The sequence below is a fragment of the Cervus elaphus genome, chromosome 19 (genome assembly GCF_910594005.1).
Source record: "Cervus elaphus chromosome 19, mCerEla1.1, whole genome shotgun sequence".
In the NCBI taxonomy this organism is placed as follows: Eukaryota; Metazoa; Chordata; class Mammalia; order Artiodactyla; family Cervidae; genus Cervus; species Cervus elaphus.
The window spans coordinates 74,997,194-75,023,187 of record NC_057833.1 but is presented as its reverse complement, the minus strand read 5'-3'; the positions used below and the strand labels follow the sequence as shown (position 1 = coordinate 75,023,187).

General features: G+C 45.4%; 1 protein-coding gene across 2 annotated transcripts; it reads right to left on the bottom strand.

Moving 5' to 3' along the window:
• Positions 1-2,108: 2,108 nt before the first annotated feature.
• RSPH1 (radial spoke head component 1) lies at positions 2,109-15,835 on the bottom strand. Of its 2 annotated transcripts, XM_043874514.1 has the most exons (9): positions 15,583-15,835; positions 13,702-13,815; positions 13,494-13,599; positions 11,989-12,079; positions 11,374-11,509; positions 7,331-7,402; positions 4,187-4,346; positions 3,110-3,244; positions 2,109-2,318 (listed from the first exon to the last, which is right to left on the bottom strand). In XM_043874514.1, exons 1-9 carry the CDS (start codon positions 15,634-15,636, stop codon positions 2,266-2,268), a joined length of 921 nt encoding a protein of 306 aa, XP_043730449.1. In that variant the 5' UTR covers positions 15,637-15,835; the 3' UTR covers positions 2,109-2,265. The 2 variants fall into 2 exon arrangements, with proteins under 2 accessions (XP_043730449.1, XP_043730450.1); XM_043874515.1 differs by lacking the exon at positions 13,702-13,815.
• Between the last annotated feature and the right edge of the window lie 10,159 nt (positions 15,836-25,994).

Here is a 25,994-nt window from a genome sequence, read left to right as displayed (position 1 = left end):
ACGGAGAGTGTCCCCCTTGCTGCTAGTCTTAGCAAGGGAGCTATATACTTTTCAATTGGTTATTAACAATAAGTCAAAAGAATGTCAAGGTTGTAAAGATCTTACCAGACCTACTCCCACAATTTACATTTTAAGATGATGGAATTAAAACTAAAAATAGAAATATCTTACCAGACCCACTCCCACAATATACATTTTAAGATGACAGGATTATTCAGAAGGGTCTTAAGAAGGAAAAACATGTCCTCAAGCAAGATACTATATTGACTAAGACAAACCAATAAAGGAAAAAACCTTTGTCCTTTTCTCCTTCTTGAGAACTTCAGGCCTCTATCTCCTCCTCGAGGACCCTGGACCCCTTCCTCCTTGAGGGCCCCAGACTTCTTATCAACCTACCTAAGAATTATCTCTCTCGTAACCCTCCAGGCACCTCTGTCTGTGGGATTCTCCAGGCAAGGATACTGGAGTGGGTTGCCATGTCCTCCTCCAGGGGATCTTCCTGACTCAGGGATCGAACCCGAGTCTCTTGCATTTCCTGCATTGGCAGGCAGATTCTTTTCCACTGCGCCACCTGGGAAGCCCTTTTAGTTGTTTAAAGCCACCCAGTTTGTGTAATTTGTACAGCATAATTCTTAAGGGTCCTAGGATTTTCAGAATGGTAAATGAGCAAGGGCTTCAACTTCAAGCAATCAGCTGTGTTAGTCTCTAATGAGAGAATCAGCCTGTCCTCTGACTGCAATGCATTGACTTCTTCTCTCTAGTATGAAAGTCCTAGATGGCGTCTTCTTGCAATGTAGGCTGTGCTGTCTACACTGAACAACAGAAGCCACCTTTGTTAATTACTTAGCTAGACCTTCTGATAAGTTACTTCTGTTTCCACATCAGCATTTACTGCTTCACCTTGTATTTTTATGTTATAGAGGTGGCATCTTCCTTAAACCTCACGAACCAACCTCTGCTAGCTTCAAACTGTTCTTCTGCAGCTTCCTTATCTCCTTTGGCCTTCACAGAATTGGAGACAGTTAGGGCCTGGCTCTAGAGTAGGCTTTGGCTTATTGCTGACATGGAGACAGTTCTAGTGGTCCTAAATATTCATTGGAAGGACTGATGCTGAAGCTGAAGCTCCAATACTTTGGCCACCTGATGTGAAGAACCAACTCATTAGAAAAGACCCTGATGCTGGGAAAGATTGAAGGAAGGAGAAGGGGATGACAGAGGATGAGATGGTTGGATGGCATCACCGACTCAATGGACATGAGTTTGAGCAAGCTCTGGGAGTTGGTGATGGACAGGGAAGCCTGACGTGCTGCAGTCCATGTGGTCACAAAGAGTCAGACATGACTGAGCGACTGAACTGAATAATAATACAATGCCTGCAAAATGCAATAAAGCAAAACACAATAAAACAAGGTGTGCCTGTTACTCAAGGAATTCGAAAGTGACCTAGGTGTCAGCCCCCGCCCACCAGGAGCCCAGAAGAGTGTACACACAAGCAAAGCCACACCTGTGGGCACCCCTGCCCCTCAGCCTTCTGCGGGGACTCCTGGCCAGGAAACCCAAAGCCCACACTTGAGATGCTGAACGGATGCACAGAACAGATGGGAGCTGATGGTTTCCTTCTGACCTGAGCCTGACGTGTTTTTATTATATTGTGTCTTATGAGCATTGCACACAAGAATTCTTTATTTTCTAGGTGTTTTCCTGGCTAGCTTGAGGGAAGTTTGAGAGAGAAATCTCCATATATAGTCACTCTACTAACTCAGCCAAAATCCATTCCCTCAGCCATCTTCAGCACAGTCCCAGTAGTAGGATATTTTTCTTTATCCTAGGAAAAATCAGCACTAAAAATAAAATCCTGGCAGGACTTCCCTGGCAGTTCATTGGTGAAGACCACCTTCCAATGCAGGAGGTATGGGTTTGATCCCTGGTCAGAGAGCTATCACATGCCTCACAGTCAAAAAACCAAAAACAGAAAACAGAAATAATATGGTAACAAATTCAATCAAAACTTTAAAAATGGTCCACATTAAAAGAAAATAACCTTTTAAAAAATCATGGCAAAATAACTTGGTAACTTTTAAAGAACTTGAGAACTTGAAGCAGAGGCCATTTCATAAACAAAGGAAAATAAAGAAGTTTATTTGCAATCATAAAACATTTTAACAAACAACTAAGTAAGAAAGATTAGTGATACATCAGTAATTACTACCCTGGTATCAGAGCATCTTTCTGATCCATCTCCTGCCATCCTGGCTTTGCTTCATCTTATTCTAGCAGTTCTGACTGTCTGCCTTCTTCTTCTTCAAAACTAACGTTTCCTGAGAAGAAAAAGGAAACGTGAGTGTATTAACCTTATTTCTATTTAGAAACTTGATTTGCTTACAGATCTTTTGTAATAAATATTAAACACATTATCAGGCAAAGTCATGGAATGTTAACTTTTATCTTAGACAGACTTATATAGTTTTTGTTTTTGGTTTATACAGTTTTGTATTGGTATCAGTAATGAAGTAGGCAAAAAATATTTTCAGAGTAAATCCTAAGACAAGAACATGCATGTCAGTGAGAGTAAGGTTCATCGTTATCTTTTGCCTATGTGCACTGATCAGTAATGAAACTGATGGACTATAATTTATAAACAACACTGTTGAAACTCTGATCTCTATAGAGGCTGTAATCCACAATTCCCACCCTCCTTCCCCACCCCCATAATAGTGTTTATGTGAATTAATGATGAAAAATTAAATGTTGAAGGGGTTTACATTTTGAAGGTATACGCTATATATTTCTAGACAGAGCATTATTATAAAGTGTGATAAAGGTGAAAACCATGTCATAAAATAAAGCCACATCATTATCTACCGGGACACCCAAGTTATGAATGTTTGGTGAAATGGAGACTAGCAAGGACAGAATCAGAGAGAACACGTGTCACACAGCTGTCCTTGTGCAGGACAGCTAAGAAGGGGTGACATTCCCAGGGTGGGTCCCCCGAGGCATCCTGTTCCCCAGGCCTGACCCGAGGACAGCCTCCAGCAAAGGCAGAGAAAACGGGTGCTAGTGCCTCCTCCCCTCCTGCCCATCCTCGGTCACCGAAGCACAGGCTCACCCTGGTCCAAGCCGTCATATTCCTCTCGGTCCTCTCTGCTGGCGTCTCCCTCCTCATCTCCAGGCCGCATCGACTCTAACTCCCCCTCTGACACATCGGTCAGAGGCTGGACCTCCTCCACCATCTCGCCCCCACCTGAGGTGGACAAAAGGAATCGGTGTCAGCAGGCGCCTTTCAGCACCCACTCCTGCCTCCTGCTGACAGCAGCACCTGCCTCTCCATCAGGGAGCTGCCTCTCCTGCCAGCTCCACCCAGGCCTGACACCTGGTCCCCTGTCCCCATCACACTGATAGTTTAGGGATGGCCATCCTTTGTCTGATAATCTAATTCCCAAGGGTTTTTTTGTTTGTTTGTTTTAAGTGTACAGTATATATCCCAAGGGTTTTGATGAGCATATGGAGAAAGAAGCTCTCTGTTTTCCAGGGTTCTTGAGCAGATTGGGTGACAATCTGATAAGTCACTGAGCTTTGGTCTCCAAAAGGAAGGGGGTACCACCAAGTAGAGCCCGTACATGGGAAAGTGGAGACCAGAGAGAAGACGCCTGATCCAGCCAGACCTGAGGTCGTCCTACCCGACTGCTCCAGTGGTATGAACCAATGAATTAGTATCAGTATTATTCCACTTAGGCCAATTGGAGTTGATCTTCAATCCCTTAGGGCTTCCTTGGTGGCTCAGATGGTAAAGAATTTGCCAGCAATGCAGGAGACCCTGGATCAGGAAGATCCCCTGAAGAAGGGCCTGGCAATTCACTTCAGTGTTCTTGCCTGGAGAATCCCACGGACAGAGGAGCCTGGTGGGCTACAGTCCATGGGGGTCACAAAGAGCTGGACACGACTGGGTGACTAACACTCAATCATGCAACAGAAAGGCTCCTGCCCATTGTAACCTTCGATCCCCCACAGCCCCCTGAAGACTTGCCAGGAAGTTCCTTGTGATGGTCACAGAGAGGTGCTGAACTCCAGTTGCAGTCGGAGCCTTGCCCAGGTCATGCCCACAGCCAGTCACAGGCCAAGGAGAAGGACTCAGAGCCTGCTCCCCGGAGAGCCCCATTCCACTCACCCCCCTAGACCTCAATACCCTCAGCTCCTGAGGCCTCCTCCTGGCCCGGTCTGTTTGCAGCGGGCTGCTCCTGGGGGAGGGTTGGGGTCCACAAAGCCAACTCTGTGATTTTGGTGGCTTTCCATTTCGGAACGACAGTTATCAGTGTCTCCTCCTCTTCCTCTTCTTCTCCTCTTTCCTAAGTTAACAAATGTAAATTGACCAACATGCATGGGATGTTTACTGTGCGGGTAGATGGGACAGGTTTTGAAAGGTGCTTTAACATTTCTATAACAGGATTCAGTGATCAGAGTAATCGCCAGTGTCAATGGTGTAATCCGAGAGCTGAAAACGGAGCTTAAAACAACAAGAATGAGAAACGAAAGTGGGATCAATACAGCTCCTGCACTCATTTCGGTGACAGTGCAAGAGGTTTTCAGACTAACGTTTCCAGTTAAGAAATGGCCAGAGCTAACGACTCCTTGCAACCATTCAGCTACATTTCAGCTCTAAGATTCTTCAAACGTAACGAAACAGACACTGAAACCAAGCAGGGCCCTGTGGGGCTCCTGGGCATGGAAGCCTTTCTGTGTCCCCCATTTCTTGTTTGTAGGAAACAGGCGCCAGCCTTTAGGACCTTCCCTGAGTTCCCAAGGGCAGGTTTAGGCACTTGCTAACCAAGGAAGGGAAGGGATGCAGAGACGAGGGAGGGGCAGCCAAGAAACAACAGAGCAGCCTTGCGGCAGGGTCCTGATTCTGCTTCAAGAGGCACACAGAACTATATCTTTGAGCTCTTCTGCAGAATTGAAACCCCAACAAGTGGAAGATGTTAACTACGTGATGAAACGTTCTTCATTCTGGAGAAAAGGTCATAGTTTGGTAACCTGGAGAACCACAGAACTCATCAGGAGAACGCCTGAGGCCAGGTTAAAGGACTGCAGGACCTGCAGGTACTCCATCCCTGTCAAAACCCTGCCCTTGAACCATTGCTATAAGACTCCTCACCAAATCCGCCCGCCCCTCCCTCCTTGGGACACACTATGGAAGCCATTAGCTCGCTATGTCCTCCTTTGCCTGGCAAACCAGTAAAGTTATTCTTTTCACCAAAAACTCTGTCTCTGAGATTCAATTCTGCATGAGTGGACAGAGGTTAAGATTCAGCATGAACATCGCTGCAAGCATGTTCACCCAAAGACATAACGTAAGGACGGGCGAGGGCATGAACTCTTAAGTTCTAGTCTTAAGGATAATGGAGAGAAAAATAAAACGCAGTGAAAGTAAACAAAGTCCATCAGCTCTAAACGTGGAATAGTTTATTTGTTGTAGTTCAGTTGCCAAGTCCGGAGAAGGCAATGGCAGCCCACTCCAGTACTCTTGCCTGGAAAATCCCATGGACGGAGGAGCCTGGTAGGCTACAGTCCATGGGGTCACTAAGAGTCGGACACGACCGAGAGACTTCACTTTCACTTTTCACTTTCATGCATTGAAGAAAGAAAGAAAAGAAAGAAAGTGAAGTCGCTTAGTCGTGTCTGACTCTTTGCAACCTCATGGACTGTAGCCTACCAGGCTCCTCCATCCATGGGATTTTCCAGGCAAGAGTACTAGAGTGGGTTGCCATTTCCTTCTCCAGGAGATCTTCCCAACCCAGGGTTTGAACCTGGGTTTCCCACATTGTAGGCAGACGCTTTACCATCTGAGCCACCAGGGAAGTCATGCATTGGAGAAGGAAATGGCAACCCACTCCAGTGGTCTTGCCTGGAGAATCCCAGGGATGGGGGAGCCTGGTGGGCTGCCATTTATGGGGTCGCACAGAGTCAGACATGACTGAAGCGACTTAGCAGCAGCAGCAGCAGCAGTTGCCAAGTCATGTCCAACTCTTCGCAACCCTATGGACTGCACCATGCCAGGCCTCCCCGTCCCTCACCATCATAATGTATAACTCCAACAGTGGGTAACAGCCACATATGTCGATGTTGCCAAGCATATTGGTCTACTTCTCAGATTTGTACCCATCAGAAAATTCCAAAGATTTGAACATCAGTCCTATAAATATGGAAAACTTCACTGTCACAAACATGATAATATCTAACACACAGAGTGACAGATCCCTGCCTAATACTTCCCCTGAGTCACTCAGAAATAAACTGCTCTCCTTGGTTTAAAATTTTCTGAGATTTGTCCCCCAGGAAGGGTGACACCAGTGCTCCAGGTCAGTGGCACCCAGACTTCACTTGTACCACAATCCCCTGGAGAGGTTGTTAATGTACAGATCGCTGGCCCAGCTCCAGGGTTTCTGATTCAGGAGGTCTGGGGTGAGCTCCAGTAACCTACACATGGGACAGATTTCCAGGTGTTGCCAAAGCTGCAGGCCCGGGGACTGCACTGCAGAACTACTGTCTAGGGGGTGTCTGCTGTCTCATCACTCGGAGGTGCTCACGTGCTCTCCCCCCATGGTTCAGGCCCTCCTTCTTCCAGCTGCTGGAGGGTGGGTAGCCAGTCACTCATAGCAAAGTCCCTCCCATGAACTGCCCTTGGCCAAAGGAAGACACACAACCTAGGTTTCATGCTCCCCGCACCCCTCCCCCCCACATCCACGGGCAGCCCACAGCCAGTGACTGGTCCACATGGGAGTCTAAGGTACCTGGCCTTTGTTCAGAACATTTTTTTAAATTATTTTATTTATTTTTGGCTATGCTGGGTCTTCGTTGCTGCTCTGACTTTCTCTAGTTGCAGTGAGCGGGGGCTACTCTTCCTTGGGGTGCACGGGCTTCTCACTGTCGACACTTCTCTTGTTGCAGAGCACCAGCTCTAGGGCATGCAGGTTTCCATAGTTGTGGCTCCTGGACTTGAGAGCAAAGGCTCAATAGTTGGGGCGCATGGGCTTAGTTGCTCTGGGGCTTATGGAATCTTCTCATATTAGGGATCGAACCCTTGTCTCCTATACTGGCAGGCAGATTCCTTACCACTGGGCCACCAGGGATGCCCTGATCAGGACATTTTAAAGGGTTATCCCATTTCAGAGCTCTCGTAGGGTCCCATCACAACCCAACTTTCCCTTCTGCCCGACTCCATTTCCTATACTGCCTCAGGGCAATTGATCCCAACACAGATCTACAGGGTCAGCATCATCGAACAGTTTATTTGCCTATGAATGTTGGAAAAGATACAGACTCTGCAACTTACCACGTCAGTCAAGCGATACTCCCCGTGCTGTTCACATCCAATATCAAACACGTATTTTCCAGGGCCAACAGGCTATGAGCAAAGAGAAACCAACTTCATTCTTGAGTGTCAACACCCGGTAGAAAGTACAAAATGTGTAAATGTGTACACAAAGTACATAAAGTATAAATGTGACCTTCATAAACTCTACCCAGAACCATGGAACTGGGGAAAATCCAATACAAATTAAAGATGCTTTTGTAAACTAACGGCTAATAGAATGCAAAGTGTAGGTCCCCTTACATTTGTTTAAAAAAAAAAAAAAAAAACTACATTTTATTTCTTTACAAAAGTATTTATGACAGAAATTTTACTTAGTCAACACCCACAGTCAAACTAGCTAGAAGAGGACTACTAATAAATAATTTTAAAATATTTATGGAAATATAGTTGATTTAAAAAGCAGAGACATTACTTTGCCAACAAAGGTCCATCTAGTCAAAACTACGGTTTTCCCAGTAGTCACATATGGATGTGAGGGTTGGACAATAAAGAAGGCTGAGCCCCAAAGAATTGATGCTTTTGAACTGTGGTGTTGGAGAAGACTCTTGAGAATCCCTTGGACAGCAAGGAGATTAGACCAGTCAATCCTAAAGGAAATCCGTCCTGAATATTCATTGGAAGGACTGATGCTGAAGCTGAAGCTCCAATACTTTGGCTACCTGGTGCGAAGAACTGACTCTATGGAAAAGACCCTGATGCTGGGAAAGATTGAAGGCAGGAGGAGGAGGGGACAACAGAGGATGAGATGATTGGATGGCATCACCGACTCAATGGACATGGATTTGAGCAAGCTCCAGGAGTTGGTGATGGATAGGGAAGCCTGGCATGCTGCAGTCCATGGGGTCACAGAATCAGACATGACTGAGCGACTGAACTGAACTGAGAGTATGAACATGTTTAGAGATATTCTTCCATAACATCAATAGTCAATGTGGTATGCTATTTTATCAAGGAATCATCATCTATTTACTCACTATTGTTAATATTTGTTATGCTGATACTTTGACAAAAAACACTATGTAAACATATTCTGAGCTAAATCTTTATGTACAGTCTTGATAATTTCCTCAAAGTAAGTTTATAGAAATTGAATTTCTGGACAAAAGTATATATAGGTAGATAGATAGATAATCTGATAGATAGATTTTATCAGAATGAGCCTCTAGTAATTTTCACTCCCACAACAGCACTTAAGATCCCTTTGTCCTCAAACCCTTATTTTTTTCTGGGCATTAACATTTGTTCTATTTTTACATTCTTTTTTTTTTAATTTTTACATTCTTATATGTAAAAAAATAGGACCTTGGCATTTTACGTCACAGCTTTTAAATTATTGGCAAGGTTTAATTTTTTTCAACATTTTTGAAATTTAAATCATGTTGATTTACATAAGTGCTTTACGTATTACATGTTACAAATATCCCAACCCCCATTTGTCATATAGGTTTTAAATTTTCTTTATGGTGTTTTCTAACCTATATGGGATTATGTTTGTCAAGTGGAATCTCTTGGTTTTTCCTTTATATTTCTGTTTAGAAAGTCCATCTTTCTCAAAAAAAAAAAAAAAAAAAAAAAGCCTATTTTTCTGTCTGTGACTTTCTGTTTACATTTAAATCTTTATTTCTTCTAGCAAGTATGATTGGCCAAAACACGTGCTTGGATTTTTCATGACATCAGATGGAAAACCTCAAATGAACTTTTTGGCCGACCCAGTATCTTCACCTAAATGCTTGCTGAAAGACAAACTCTGGTTTTATTTTTTCTCCCAAATTGTCATCAAGCTGTCCCAGCACCATTTCTTGATTTCTCCCCACCATTTCTTTTAACTGGAAATGACATCCTTTCAAGTGCTAAATTATTATATATACTTGAATCTGTCTACTCTTTAACCTACATCACTAACTCTGTATATCGCTAACCTAGGAGCACACTGTTTTCGTTATTGAAGCTTTATAGTATATTTCACAACTTGCCAGCAAGCATGTGAACAGGCAAATCTCTGAAGGAAGAAAGTCAAACTAACAGAAGTATTTGAAGATGCTGGGCCTCACCAGTAATCAGTGAACTGCACGTTAAAACTATGAGATAACATTTTTTACCGAATTAGATTTGAAAAAAAAAATTAAAGACTAATAAAATCCAATGTTGGTGAGAAAATGTGATGGAAGAGACTCCCATATTCTGTTGGTCAGAGTATAAACTGGCTCAGCTTTTCAGGACAATCGGCAGTATCTGGCCTCATTTAAAACATCAACAGTTTGAAAAAAATATCAAATCTAGGAACACAGTCTCCAACAGTAGGCTGCTGGCATTTGAATCCTAGCTCCATCACTTAACAGAACAACTTTGGGTGCCTCAGTTTAACTTGTCTTTGTTTTTGGTATCCTCATACACAAATGGGTACACTTTTATTTTAAATTATATGAGTTAATACATGTAAAATACTTAGAACAGTGCCTGGCACATAGTAATTACTCAAAAAATGATGCAATATTATTAAGGTAGAATGAAACTAAATTATATGCAACATTTACTGCATCTAATCATCAATAAATCACCAGCATCTGTAAGAAAAAAAATGTCAATACTTATAGATTCCCCAATTACAGTAGCTAACCAATATAAGAACTTCCAAATGTGCACAAAGATAGAAGATGTTTCTCTGGGTACATTTTTGTGTCCTGATAACAGAGTGGTCCTATTTGTGTAGTTAAAATCCCCACTCTACTTCTGTATGAGCTGTATGTGTAAGTCTGTACCTCCAGGCCGCTTGAGGTGGGTGGGGAGGAGTCCAGAGGGGGAGTGTTTTACAAGTGGAACATCCTGGTGTGTTACCTGTGCAACTTTAAACCTTTTACTAACTGGCAGAACACAGTCTCACTTTCATTCTCATTCCTCAGGTTGGTTTAGGTTCACCATATTCATTGATTCCTCCCAACCAACCTGTGTTGAATTCTCTTTCCTCCACCCACCTCCCTGCAACAAAAAAAAAAACATCCCAGGAGAATTTTGCAAGAATGACATATTCAGTGGAGAAGGAAATGGCAACCCACTCTAGTACTGCTGCTTGGGACATCCCACGGACAGCGGAGCCTGGCAGGCTATAGTCCATGGGATCACAAAGAGTCAGACACAACTGAATAACTAAAACAACAAACACGTTTAATGTATAGATTTGAGGAAAAGCTGCCTGCACTAACAGAGACTACAAGTAGAATCTGTAATAACGGTGTGAATTATACGGGAATGAAAACTGGAATCTGGGGCGGCTTTATTAAATCAGTTGGATGTTCCCTCTGTCAACATCTAACACCTTTCATTTGCTCCAAAAACTCTTTTTGTGGAAAGTGTCTATTCAACCCTTGATCAAAGCTATAGCAAATGCAGGGTGGTAGGTAGGTTCCAAATGATTCAGGGTTTCTCTGCATCCCACCAGGGCTCAGGAAATAGGACAAGCAAGGCCACAGAATCCTCCAAACAGAGATGATCCATCGTGGGTACTGTGAACTGGAAACCTCCAGGCCCAAGGCCAGGAGCAGCCCTCCAACCCCACCACAGCCTGGAGTGGGTGGGCTGGCGCAGAGCTCAAGGGAGGAACTCATGGGGTCTTCCTTCCCAGGCTCAGGCTGCGGGCCTCTCAGGAGAAAGAAAGTCAAAACATCACATGCCCAACTGCTCAGTCATTCAAACATTTAAGTATTTCATATCCAATTTACTTATGAGACCAAGGTCAAGATGCCCCAATGCTATAAGGATTCCCACTGCTGGGAGGCTGGTATGAATGTTACTGAGATGCAGAGACCGGCCAAGCCTCCCCCGCGCCCGCCCTGTCCTCTGTGGGTAGCAGAGAGGCTCAGCTCTGTCTCCCTGTCTTCAGCGGGTGGAGGGTTTGCCTGGGTTTGTCCTCTTTTCTGCTCACACATAGTCACAAGCAGGGCGGGGGGTGGGGCACAGAGGGTGTTGCTTATTTCACTGGCAAATGTCACTGCCCATTGACTTACGTTTTTGTTCAAGAACTTGCCCTGGTACCTGTGGTTCAGGTGGATGAGCTCAGCTGCGCCCTCCTGTTGGCCATTCACCCAGGCACCCACGTACTTGCTGCCCGTCTCTGCATAGAAGTAGGTGCCCTGCCCATGCCTGGTGAAGACAAGGAGCACAACACCCTTGGTTCTGCTGCAGTGAAAACCCTTCCAGGTTTATGAGACAGAAATTTAAATTCAGGGGGGCCTAGGCTGATGTGGCTCACAAGCGAAATGGCTTCTATATCTGGGCTCATTCAAAACACATCCTGCTCACAGTCCAGGCATGGCTGGGCACCCCTGCTGGGCAGCGGTGACCTCCTGCCCATCAGCTGGTTGGCTCAGGCAAGGGGCAGGGCTCCCGGGAGCTGTGGTTCAGCCCCAGCAGGTTGTCCTGTGTCCTCCATGGCCTGGGGTCCTTGGGCCTGTTTCCCGGGGAACGCACCTGCCCGACAGAGCATTGCCCACAGGCTCGCCCTAAAGATATGAACTGCAGCACCATGCTGCCCAGTGGGCTGCGGTCATGATTCTGTTGCTTAATTATGGTCGTGTGCTCACGACGTGAACCGTGCTGTGGGTCCGAGGAGGGAATCGAACCTTTGGTGGGCAAACCATTCTCCAGTGTAGGTGTCGTTGTTGACGTAGTAGTACACGCCGTGGCCATGCCGCAGGTCGTCTGCCCACTCCCCTGGAGGGACCACACACGTGTGTGTGTATGTACATATGTATCTCCACATATGCACACATTTTATCATACATAACATATATCTTGTCATACGTAATAACATATATAAATAGAAATGTTCAAATTAGATTAACATCTACACTGAAATCAAAACGACCACAATGAGATTAGGCTCATGAGGATTTGAAAGAATTAAATTAAATTCCTAAATTAAATTGCTTCGAGTTGATTTAAAAAGCAGATGGAGCTATGTCTGGAGCCAGTTTTCTAAGATTCATGAAACAAAACAAGAGAGAAATCCCATCTCTAGTAGGAAGAGCAGCGACACTCTCCACTTTGGTCTTAGGTTCCAGCAGAAGTCCCGAGGCAGCCTCGGCTCTGGTTTTACGTGGCCACCAGACAGCCTGCTCCAGCCTGCCCCCTGAGAAGGTGGTATCCAAGCTAAGACACGCTGCTGTCACACAAGTGACATTGTCCCTCGCCTGCATTTACTGAACAAGTATCATCGATTAGCCCTGAGCATCTCACCTGTGTGAATCCATCTGGTCCTCACACTGAAGAGGAGGAGGCAGAAGCAAGAAGGAATGAGGTCCCCTGAATAAGGTCACACCTATTGTCACCCCAGCTCCAGGGTTGGGCTCACAGACCTTTTTGGAAATCTGATGAAAACTAGACAATTTCTGCCCAGAAAGGTAGCCCAGAGCCTAACCTTTGCACATGGTTTGAGAAGCTCACCACTCACCCCTGCCTGTCGGAACTGCCTTCATCTGTTGTTGGGATTAGACCAGCACTGTCATCACACAGGAGAAGGCAATGGCACCCCACTCCAGTACTCTTGCCTGGAAAACCCCATGGACGCAGGAGCCTGGTAGGCTGCAGTCCATGGGGTTGCTAAGAGTCGGGCACGACTGAGCGACTTCACTTTCACTTTTCACTTTCATGCATTGGAGAAGGAAATGGCAACCCACTCCAGTGTTCTTGCCTGGAGAATCCCAGGGACGGGGGCTGCCATCTATGGGGTCGCACAGAGTCAGACACCACTGAAGCGACTTAACAGCAGCAGCAAAAGCAGTCATCACACAGGTGACAGTGGTCGGGGAGCAACAGTGAGGTTCATGTTAGGGGGCAAGAGTCTTCCTGAGACATGACTCTGTCATGTAACACACTATGGCAGAGGTAAGAACGCCTCCCAGAGCAGAAGCCCTCAGTGAAAGAATCATCATCTAACCAGACACTGTGTTCATCAGAAGAGGGGCTGGTCAGAAATGGAAAACAGCAAGAACAACTCCAAGGAGAAGAATACCACCAAGCACCACATGGCCTGGGTCCACCCTGCTACCCCGGGTCTACCCTCACCCCGCAGCTTCCCCACACCCTACCCCACAGCAAGAAGGTTTGCTTCGTGGTAACACTTCACCTTCATATCTCGATCCATCTGGGTAGATGAACGTGCCTTGGCCGTGCTTTTTGTTTCTAACATATTCTCCGATGTACCGAGCACCATTTTTAAATTTGTAGATCCCCTGCAACACAGTGATGATATAATTTATATCACTCCTGAATTTAATGATTGCTAAGAGAGCATTAAATCAGGAAAACCACCCACTCAAGTCACCAATTCTGACCTGGCCATGTCTTTTACCATGCTCATAGTCCCCTTCATATATGTCCCCATTGGGCAGTCTCGCTTTCCCGTGTCCATGCCGTTCACCTGCCTCATTCCGTTCCCCTTCATACTCCTGGACAGAAGATAATCACAGCTACTCTTTATTAAGCATTAACCATGTGCTAAGCATTTCATAACTTCAACAGTATTCCACTGAATTCTCCCAACCCTTAACCTTGTCTTACAGGTGAGGTAGGCTCCAGGCCTGGGTGACACGGAGCATCAGTCCAAGTTCACACAGATGGTACCTGTCCATGGTGGACTTTGACTTTCTCCTTCCACTTTATTATGACAATCCTTTACACTGTAAACAAAACCAACCACTTGGGAGAAAATGCAAGATGGTCCAAGTTGTGTTCTTTACAACGACATGTCTGAAGTATTAATAGCATTTGCAGGTGGAGCAGGTCCTGAACCCACCTTCCTCCAATAATCCATAATTTAAAATACAAATCATCCCTGGGTGTCCATGGCCTGAAGACAGCTTTGAGCTTGAGGAAAGCTCTGATGTCAGGAGAGGAACAGGAGGAGCTGAGGAATAAACCAGGCTCAATGGTCAACTTGAGTTTCCAAACTCAATTCAGTTTAACTTATTTTTAAACTCAAGAGACTTAAGGTTCAAACAGTCATAGCCCAGTACGGAAATAATGTCATATCTATCTTTTTAGTGGGCTTCCCTAGTGACTCAGATGGTAAAGAATCTGCCTGCAATGCAGGAGACCTGGGTTTGATCCCTGGGTTGGGAAGATGCTCTGGAGAAGAAAACGGCAACCCACTCCAGTATTCTTGCCAGGAGAATTCCATGGACAAAGGAACCTGGAGAGCTATAGTCCATGGGGTTGCAAAGAATTGGACATGACTGAGCGACTAATACACACATATACACACACACATCTTTAAAGTAAATCAATAAAAAACAATATTAGCTTCTCATTTCCCTATTGTCTCTATCCTTCATAAAAGACATGTTTCTCAAGCACCTAATTACATGGGTGTAGCATGTAAATAATAAACAATGAAATGGCAAGGGCACAGAGCATGATCTGACCTGGAGTTGGATCTGGATAGACATTAGCACAAATTCAGACACATTAAATCAAGGGCTTTGGGGAAAAAACGTTTTTGCAGTTTTTGTGCTTTTCTAGCAGTGTTTGGTTCAGAAATTCACGCTCAGAATATAAGGCAAACTTTTATAATCTTACAAATGTTTCAGGGTTAGTCTAAATCAAAATGTACAAATGACTCCTCTTCCTGCCCCAGAGACTCCCAAATATATCCAAAACGAGCAGCAAGGTTGGCACCTTTCTCAGTCCCCTGGACAACAAGGAGATCAAACCAGTCAATCTTAAGGGAAATCAATCCTGAATATTCATTGGAAGGACTGATGCTGAAATTGAAATTCTAGGATTTTGGTCATTTGATGTGAACAGCATTGGAAAAGTCCCTGATGCTGGGACAGATTGAGGGCAGAGGAGAAGAGGGCATCATGGAAGGGTCGGAAGAGCCCAGCTTGGGATGACCAGCCATTCAAGGAAACTGCCTCCATGGAGGGTAACAGCAGGACGTTTCCAAAGCCTTCTATTTGGAAATCTTTGCCTTTAACGGAAGGAGGAATGGGGGAGGGGGGAGCGAGAAGGGATGTGGCAAGCGGACGTCATAACGTTTCACCTTTCAGAGCCAACTTGCAGGACGCAGCGCCCGCTGTGGCCAGCATGGTCCTTGTCCTTGGCTGGGCCTCCCGGAGGGACTGTGGCGGACCTCCAGGCCGCCCCACTCTCTGAACCCGGTTTCCAAGGGTTCACGCAACCCTGGGAGCTCCTCCCTTACCCGAAACTCTCACCCCAAGATCATTCTCTCCCTCCTCTTCCAACTCCTCCGAGCCCAGGTCAGACATGGCTTCGCCCCAGTCTGGATGCCCGCTGCCGCTTGCGCCTTTCTAGTCGGTAGGTACCAGCTGCCTGCACCACGCGTCCGCCGTCGCCATGGAGACGCGGCCAGGCTCTCTCCCTCCCAGCCCTTGCGGAGAACCTGGGAGGCAGGGGAGAAGTAACCGTTAACCTTCGGATGCTGTCATAGCAACGGGACTCAACCGCCTGTCGCCTTCCGGGAAGAGAGAGGGGCGGGGCCTGGGGCGGGACGGCTTGGGAAGGAGCCAATGGCTGCCTTCAGGTGCTGTCATAACAACGTAAGGAGAGCTTCGGCCAACCGTCACCCAGGGAGGAGGGAGGGGCGGGGCCTGAGGCGTATTGGGTACCCACCTGCTCTCTTACCTGGACACCACGTGGCTGCCCCCCTTTAACCGGCGGCTGGGTGATGAAACGAGAAGGGATGGAGGAAGCTCATAGGGCCAGCTCTGGAAAGGGTCTCGCCCCTCGTAGAGGTGGACACTGACCCTTCTCAGCCCTGGCCCTTGATTCCTTGGGTGTCTCCATAGACCCTGCCTGCCCCTCATCACCTTTCTGGGCTCTTCCGAACCTTCCATGTTGGCGGTCCACAGAGATGCGTTCTTCGATATCTTTTCTTGTGTTTGTAAGCATATTCTGACTCAAGGAGTCAGCTCCGACTCATTAGCAGATGCAAGTCTACCCTCTACCCTGATGCTCGTCAGGGTTTGACACCCCTCCTCCATCCCAGATGTGAGACCAGTCTCCTGGGAGTCCCCAGTGGAGCTTGCTCCCTCACACACACACACACACACACACATTCACACTCATTCCCACTCTTAAATGGGCCTCTCCTCCTATCTTTCCTCCAGTTATCTGACACTCAGTCTGCCCAGGACCCCTCATGATCTCTTTCCCAGTTCCTCTGTCACCACCCCAATCCAGGCTTTCTTCCTCCCCTTATTAACTCTGGCAATAGGCTCTGATTCAGCCTGTTTGTCTCCAGACTTAGGCACTCTTAACCACCTCACCCTCCTCCTCTACTCAGGAACTCACGTGCAGACCAGACTGCATGCAGACCACTGTATTCACTATCTCCATATTCAAACCCCAAGTCATCCTCTCAGCCTCCTGGTCCATCAACACCTTCCTATATTTGTTACGTGATTCAGATAAAAGCAAACCATGAGCACTGTCCCCAGTACATCCTTCACTTCCCCACGTCTGTGTCTTTGCCTGTGCCAGATGCTTCCCCTGGAAGTCTTCCTTCTGATGGCCTTGCCTATAGTCAGAGCCATTCTTCAAAGACTGGCTAAGGAACCACTTCCAGAAAAAGCTCCAAATTCATGATAAGGATGCCCCCCGGGAGGAAGAGGGTAACAGGGCTGGAGAAAGAGGAAAGGACTTCCCCTCTCTGTATCATCTGTCTATTATCTATCTATCCATCTGTCTATCTAGTTTAAAGGTCTGAGTGTGACAACATGCAAAATTTAAAGTAGTGAGTTTTTATTAGTATATAGTAACCATATTTCTCTGTATTTTTAATTTTTTACTCTAAATATTGGACACCTTCCACCTGCAGCTTCTTCTGATCCTTCAAGTGAGTTGTTCTCACTGTCTTTCTCTTAATTCCCATTGTACCTTTAGCCATCTTTATCATACACACAGGGCAAGCTCTATCTCACATCACAGTCATCCAGGTGGTTGTCTGATTATTGGACACTCAGAAGCCACACTGCCCTCATCTCTGTCTCCCCACAGCACCTAGCAAAGTGTTTTGCACACAATGGATGATCAACCAAGCCAGGAAAATCCAGTCCACATGAGCCTTTAGATCCCCTAGTGAGATACAAATATGTTCTTCCTTTATCATGTATACTTGAAAGCATCTCTATTTTGCATGTGGAAATAAACAAAGACCACCCAATGAGAGAAAACAAAGACTTTTATTTGGGGCTTGCTCTAGCAAGAGGGTCAGTCATGATCACTCATATTTTGAAAGAGACTAAAAAGCAGGCAGAGGAGTAGGAAAACTTTATAGTGGAAAAAAGGTAAGAATTTAGTATCCTGACTGGAGGCTGAGAGTATGGGGAAGCTGCTGGAGGGCTCAGGAGAATGCAGGCATCCTAGGTGATTGGTGAGGGTAGAAATTCAGCTTTCTCTGATTGGTCCTAAGGTGGAAATGGGGGCAAAAATTAGGTAAACTCTCAGCTGTTAATCAAGTCCTGGCCATTTGGTGGTGCATGTGTGCTCAGTCGTGTCTGACTCTTTGTGACCCCATGGACAGTAGCCTGCCAGGATCCTCTGTCTGTGGGGTTCTCCAGGCAAGAATACTGGAGTGGTTTTCCATTTCTTCCTCCAGGGGATCTTCTCTACCCAGAGATCATCTCCTGTGTCTCCTGCATTGGCAGGCATATTCTTTACCACTGAGTCACCTGGGAAGCCCCATTTGGAGCCTATTGTTAAAGGGGTTCTTGTTTGCCCCTGGATCTGTTAGAAAAGAACTGACTTCCTGCGAGTCTGGCCTACAGTAGGGTGGTTTCCTGGGAAGTTTACTGTAGATAGTGGGTTGGTTTCCTGGGCTTGCTGCTGCAAGTTGTGGATCAAAATTCAGTTTTTAATTATGGTTTGGCCACTGTACATCTGTATATCTAATTCTTAATGTGTTTTTGCAAATTATACAAATAACTGTGTTTTACCTTAAATCTAAATATTGCATGGTACTCTTAGTGGCTTTTAAGGTTTAATACCTTCTATAATAATAATATTCCCAATTTTTACTTATTTAAATCTAATACTTTAAAAAATTGATCTAAATGGAGGGAAAACAGATCTTAAAGTCATCTTCATTTAGTGGAAACATTACTCACCTAATGCCAAAATGCCCAGCTTTCAAGTCTGGGATCCCACAGCCTATTAGCTTTGGTGACCTCAGGGAACTCACCGGTCCTCTGAGCCTCAGTTTCCTATCCTGCTATTGTTGTTCAGTTGCTAAGTTATGTCCAACTCTTTGTGACCCCATGAACTGCAGCACGCCAGGCTTCCCTGTCCTTCACTATCTCCCAGAATTTGCTCAAACTAATGTCCATTGAATTATTGATGCCATCCAACCATCTCATCTTCTGTTGCTCCCTTCTCCTCTTGCCCCCAATCTTTCCCAGCATCAGGGTCTTTTCCAATGAGTTGGCTCTTCACATCAGGTGGCCAAAGTGTTGGAGCTTCAGCTTCAGCATCAGTCCTTCCATTGAACATTAAGGGTTGATTTCCTTTAAGATTGACTGATTTGATCTCATTGCTGTCCAAGGGACTCTCAAGAGTCTTCTCCAGCACCACAGTTCAAAAGTATCAATTCTTTAACCCTTCTTTATGGGTCATAAAGCCTTCTTTATGGTCCAACTCTCACATCCCTATCCTGTTAACTGAGGGGAATAAACCCTTCCCAACTCAAACAGCTGCCCTGGGGAACAAAGATGACATTTTATTAGTACATTATTTATTTTGATAGCTATATAATGCTATCAACAAAGATATTACAAAAGAATCACACATTATTAATAGAAAGTTCTCATACCCACCTCCCCCTAAAGGCATGTTGTGGGATGTTGCTGGGGAAGGAAGCAGTGACTGAGGAAACACAGAGTTTGCTCTTACTGGAAGCATTACAGAGCCCAAATCCATGAGGCAGATATCCAGATAATCCCCAGGTCTTCCAGAACACACAGACCATTCCACATCTCAAACCCAAATCCATCACTCTTCGAAAAAAGAAACAATGTACAAGCAGATTAACACATAAGACCATACAATTATATTGTTTGTTAGCTGCAACGTTAAAAACATTGTAAACACCCCAAATGAAGAGTACTTCTTGTGGGAAAAAGTGGGGACTTTAGAAGGACAGATGATTGTGATTTTCTTCTTTATATCTGACAGATGCCACATTTAATACAGTGGATCATGTCTTTTTATAATAAAACCTCAAAACATTTTAAATATTAGAAATCTGGAATGAAATGGAAATACAATCAAGAATGTGCAACTAGATGTTAACTTTTCTGCACATAAAAAAAAAAAAAATGTCAGAAATTCAAATTTCCTCTCACAATGCCAGGAAGTAATAATGTTCTGACTGTGCTGGCAGTGTTTGAAGAGTTTTATAGGAATTGTCTTCTTAAATAATCACTGTCATTTCCCCATTGTACAGCTAAGGAAAAGAAGCCACAGAGAGGTAAAGACATTGCTCAAAATCACACAGCCAATGGGATTCAAACCATGCCACCTGACTTAAGCTATTACTGTTAATTACTGTATTCTACTGCCCTCCCCCCAGATCTCTGATTTAAAGGAATAACTATGGTTTCTGGAAGTGACCTTAACCATCTACCAAGTGGAGAACCACTGGCTCAAAGATCCTTTGATTAAAAAAACCAGAAAGTTGTTTAAACACACCCTACTCTGGATCACACCATAAGCAGCTGGATGTCTAGCCATTGAGTTATTAGATCCTAAAACTTACAATTTAATTTATGTCTTAGGCAAATAAATCAGAGTCCCCCTGCTCCCTAAAGTCCCTTGTGGCTCTATTGGTAAAGAATTCGCCTGCAATGCAGGAGACCCAGGTTTGATCCCTGGGTTGGGCAGACCCCCTGGAGAAGGAAAAGGCAACCCACTCCAGTATTCTTGCCTGGAGAATCCCATGGACAGAAGAGCTTGAGGGGCTACAGTCCATGGGTTAACAAGAGTCAGACATGACTTACTGACTAAATCACCAGCATCCCTCAAAAATATCTTTCAGTCAATCTATAGTAATTTCATTATCCTGCAGGTTTAGCAGCTGTCCAAATAAAGCAAAGTGAGGTAAACTTCAGGACTGGACCCCCAGCCTCCTGCAGCAGCAACTAGCCCAGAGATTGCTTCCAGAAAAAGGATGCTGTCGCTCAGGTCAGGTTGAGAGCCCCATCCACCCTCTCCCTAGGCGAGACCAGAAAAGGCCTCATTAGGTCAACGGGACACCGGGCAGCCCCGGCCTATGTGACCCTTAACCCCCAGGTGACAGGCAAGCATTTGGTGATGAGAGAAGCAGAGCTTTCCAACTCTGGAGGCCTGCAGAGGGCTCACAGGAAGACTGGCGAAAAGGTGAGGCCATCACTAGGAGGAGTTTCTTCCCTGGAAAAAGGAGGAAGTCCTCTTCCACTTCCTCCCCTGGCCCTGGAGGCACTTCCATAACCCTCCAGCCAGCCGGCCCTTCCCATCAGCCCCCGAGAGGGGGTCCACCCTTGCGCAGATAAGGCCTCCGCGGGAGAAGGGAGGGGCGCGGCGGTGGCAGGGCCTCAGGTGAGTGGAGAAGGCCGCGACCACGGTTCCTCTGAGCTCCGTTCCCCCAGGCAGAAGTTATCTTTTTGCTTTTCTTAAATATGAATGAGAGACCCTCTTCTCTCTACCTCCCCCACCCCCAGCGAAAAAGAGTGAAGGAAACCCCGTCGAAGGTTCAGCGCTGAGGAGCTGAGGAGGGTGCCTTGTGCTTATAGGGTGGGGCTGCCCTGGGGGGAGGGAAGTGTCCTGGAGGCCTCCCGGGGGTCCGCTTCCTGTCTTCCACACCTTTCTGACTCGCCTCCTAGCGGGGGTCGGGCTGCCTGGCAGTTGCCATGGCGACTGGCAGAGTTGAGGCTCGTCCCTACTTAAGAGAGCTGTGCTCGCTAAGTCACTCAGTGGTGTCCGACTTTGCGACCCCATGGGCAGCAGTCCGCCAGGCTCCTCTGTTCATGGGATTCTCCCGGCAAGAATACTGGACTGGTTGCTATTTCCTTCTCCAGGGGATCTTCCCAACCCAGGGATCAAACCCAAGTCTCCCACATTATGGGCGGATTCCTTACTGAGTGAGCCACCAGGGACCGTGGAGGCAGAGAAAAGTCCCTGAGGACTGATGCAAATAGGGTTGGTTCCCTGTTTGTTTACAAACTGCTCAGATAAAAACCAGAGACTTTTCAACATAATGAATTCAGGCCCATCTTCACTGTGGAAATGGGAGGTTGTTTATTAAAATACTTGTATTCTTGGGAATTGAACTCCTCAGTTCAGTTCAGTTCATTTCAGTCACTCAGTCTTGTCTGACTCTTTGCAACCCCATGGACTGCAGCATGCCAGGCTTCCCTGTCCATCACCAACTCCCAGAGCCTACTCAAACTCATGTCCATCAAGTGGGTGATGGCATCCAACTATCTCATCTTCTGTCATCCCCTTCTCCTACCTTCAGTCTTTCCCAGGATCAGGGTCTTTTCCAATGAGTCAGTTCTTCTCATCAGGTAGCCATAATATTGGAGTTTCACCTTTAACAAAAGTCCTTCCAATGAACATTCAGGATGGATTTCCTTTAGGATTGACTGGTTTGACTTCCTTGCTGTCCAAGGGACTCTCAAGAGTCTTCTTCAACACCCCAGTTCAAAAGCATCAATTCTTCAGCGCTAGGCTTTCTTTATGGTCTCACACCCATACCTCACATCCATACATGACTACTGGGAAAACCATAGCTTTAACTAGATGAACCTTTGTCAGCAAAGTAATGTCTCTGCTTTTTTAGTATGCTATCTAGGTTGTTCATAGCTTTTCTTCCAAGGAGCAAGCATCTTTTAATTTCATGGCTGCAGTCACCATCTGCAGTGATTTTGGAGCCCAGGAAAATTGAACTCCTATATATGCACAAACACACACTTAGAGGTGTACCTACAGATAAGTATAAAAACACAGGCACTGCAGTTGCTTTTTTTTAAAAAAAAGTTTTTATGGCATTTAGTGGGTAGGAGTCAGACCCAAATTTGAAATCTTAACTTTGTTTGCTTCCTTCTGAGTAAAATGGAGGTAATAGTTCACTGTCCTTTTAGGGTTGTTGTGAGGTCTAAATAAGATGTTTATAATGAGCTTAGTGTGTGCCCAGCACACAGTAAAGCACCTGGTAAATACTAGCTATTATCATTAATAATTACATTGTTGTTGCTCAACAGTAATAGTAAATGTCCACTATTATTGTTAATAACTACACTTTGGTTACTCATGTGGAGACAAACACATTCTATTCATCAACAGGTCTTTGGGTAAATTTTGACTCCAGATTATCTTGGTCATTTTCAATTGTGTCTTCCTGGAAAGGATCAAGCTGCCAAAGATGGTTCAGCCAGGTAATTGTGACAGTCAGAACTTACTCTGTGAACAGCAGACGATGTTTAATGCTTATATTCAGTACCACTAATACCTGTAAGGGTGGAAAGAAACAGAAGTTTCTGGAAATATACAGAGAAGTAGGTTTCTATGTGTAAGGAGCTCTTTTAACTGTTTGAGGTTATGTCTCTTAAATGAGTACAGCTTGCTGGTGGCTCAGATGGTAGAGAATATGACTGCCATACTGGAAACCTGGGTTCAATCCATGGCTTGGGAAGATCCCCTGGAGAAGGGAATGGCTACCCACTACAGGATTCTTGCCTGTAGAATCCCATGGACAGAGGAGCCTGGCGGGCTATAATCTATGATTATCACTCTTATAAGAGTGGCAGTTGACAAGAAGGAAATACACATCCCTACACACCTACCCAAGTTATGCAGTTTAATGGAAGGATATTGAGAAAACTGTAGTTCAGAGAGGAAATAAATTCTTTTCCACTTAGGTCGTGGGATTATGCAGTAATTCATCACAACCAGTGGGCTGACAGGTTAGTGGAGTCAGCCAGGGTGGAGACGGGAAACATCAGGAAGCTGGACAGATATTTCATGTTGGGCTGCAGCTTGAGGATACAGACTGTGCTCCCCTCCCCCACCTGATAGCAGTGCCAGGCACACAGTAAGCCCTCAATCGAAGAAGTTTATCACAGCTGTGTTAGCTAGCATTTTGCAACAGAATTGTACTTTATGCAACACTTGGAAAGGAAAGAAAAGGTAAAATATATCAACTTTACATTCTTTTTTTCTTCTAGTTCATATCTTGTTCTTGTTGTTGTTGTTGTTAATTCTCCTTAAATCAGATTTCATTTTCAAGGGGCTCTCTCAGTATATCAGTTAAATAACTATTACTGAGTGTGTGCTGGGTCCCTAGTCAAATACTAGGGGTTATGAGGAAATGAGAAAAAAAAAATTACAGGCTCATTTGGGACAAATTTGGCTTCAATCCATGCTATTAAAAAATTTACTGAAGCTATAATATCTGATGGCTACATGTTAATGCCTTATTCTAAAATGAATGTCCTTCCCAACTAGCAGATAAAAAGGTTGGTTCTGCGTCTGATGTTACCTGTGACCTTGCTATGACTAGCAGTGATGGTGGTGGGAGACCCCATGGGACAAGGGGCTGCACCTTTCAGGGCGAGACGAGTCTCTCTGAGTAAGGAGCAGAGGAGGAGGCTGCAAGCTGAGTGAGACGTCCACACTTCTCAGAATCAGGCTGCCCTACCTGCCAGAGGTCGTAAGGTCAAATAAGATGTTGAGGATGAGAATGCTCTAGAAACGCCAGATGCTGGGGAAATGTAATGTGTATGTTTAACTGACCTTTTGAATTCATTGATTGTATAATATTTGATGCGTACAGAAGAATAAATATTCAGAAATGTCAATGACGTCACAAAGTCACTCAGTGAACACCTGGGAACCTCTCCCCCAACTAAAGAAATGAATGAAGAAATGAGGAAAATCATAACCCTCTGAGCGATAGGTCTCTGTCCACATCTCAAATCTCACTCTACTGTAGAATTCAGTTATATAGGATGAAGGGTTCCTGGGTGATGGCAAGGAGCCTTAAGACTATAAACACCTACTCCCACATTGCCTTCTAGAACAGCCGGTCCAGTCCTGCCCACTCCAGCAGAGTGACTGATCGATGCTGCTCCCTCGCCTGCTGTAAGTCATTTCTCTTCTCTGCTCATTTTCTGGGCCGAGCAGTGTCTCAGAAGTGCCTCTCCTTTGTATTTTCTTGATTATTTGTGGAGATAAGGACCCTCCCTGCCCCACCCCAGGGCCCCTTCTCCCTCAACATTAGCTATTGCTAACTATTCAGGTCACATTTCTCCATGACACCCTCATGGATCCCTGTATCTTGTTCCCTTGTTCTCTGAAACACAAGACCCATGTTCTCTACCTGGGGAATAGTTCTTCAGCTTTAATACAGGAAGTCCCCTGCATACGAATCTTCAAGTTGTGAACTGTCAAAGATGCAAACGTGCATTCCGTCAATGTCAGGCGTGATTGAAACTGCAGCTTGCCCTCTGTCTCCCACTGCTGATGACCCTTCAGCTCTACCATCTCCCACCTCCTCTCCCTCCTCCAGTCAGTAACTCTTCTTGCCTGTTCACTCAGTGCTAGCCCCCGTATGTCAGCTGTTGTACTGGACTACCTGTACTTTTCAAGGTACTATTCTATAATATTAACATTTCTTTTCTTTATTTTTTATGTTTGGTTTTTTTTAATGGATTATTTGTGTGAAAAGTATTATAAATCTATCGCAGTACAGTACTATATAGCTGATTGTGTTCCTTGGGTATCTAGGCTGAATTTGTTGTACTTAGGAACAAACCGGACTTGGAATGGAACTCATTCATACATAGGGGACTTACTGTACCTTACCTAGATGTCACCTCTGGGGGCCGCCTCTCCTGATGGTGAGACGCCTCTCTGGCTCCTTCTGACACCCCTTTGGCTGTGGTTGTTGCCCGCAGCCCCCCTCCCCCCCCCCGCCTAGTTGTGACTTGTGTTTCTGGGTCAACCTCCCTAGGGGGATAGGGCCTTGACCCCTGCGTCTAGCACAGAGCCTAGCCTTGGATTATTAAAGTTACTAAATGCTCTCAGCAAATTGGGAAAATACAGTAAAGTATAAAGAGGTAAGGAAAAGATGACCACTAACCCTGCCTCCCAAAGACGTCTCGTATCCTCCGCTTATCCTCCCAGCCTTCTTGAATGGGGATGTATTTGTATTTAATTGGAGTCGTTTTATTTTTCACTTAGGATTATGGGGTGACACACCCAAATGTCTTCAAAGGTGTTTTCAAAAACAATAGTATTTCATCTTAAAAGTTCCTGTCCGTGTCCATGCTCAATCCTGTCTGATTCTTTGTGACCCCATGGACTGTAGCCCACCAGGCTCCGCTTTCAGTGGAATTTTCCAGGCAGGAATACTGGAGTGGGTTGTCATTTCCTCCTCCAGGGGATTTTCCCTACCCAAGGACTGAACCTGCACCTCCTGTGCTTCCCACATTGACAGGCAGATTCTCTACCACTGAATCATGGGGGAGGCATTTCACCTTAGTTCAGTTCACTTCAGTTCAGTCGCTCAGTTTTGTCTGACTCTTTGTGACCGCACGGACTGCAGCATGCCAGCCTTCCCTGTCCATCACCA

Coding starts and splice junctions, on each gene's coding strand:
- RSPH1 (XM_043874514.1), bottom strand. CDS start 15,636: ATGTCTGACCTGGGCTCGGAGGAGTTGGAAGAGGAGGGAGAGAATGAT. Junction 7,403..11,373: donor GCAAGTTCTTGAACAAAAAC/GTAAGTCAATGG, acceptor CTTTGCTCATAG/CCTGTTGGCCCTGGAAAATA. Junction 2,319..3,109: donor ATATGACGGCTTGGACCAGG/GTGAGCCTGTGC, acceptor TTTTCTTCTCAG/GAAACGTTAGTTTTGAAGAA.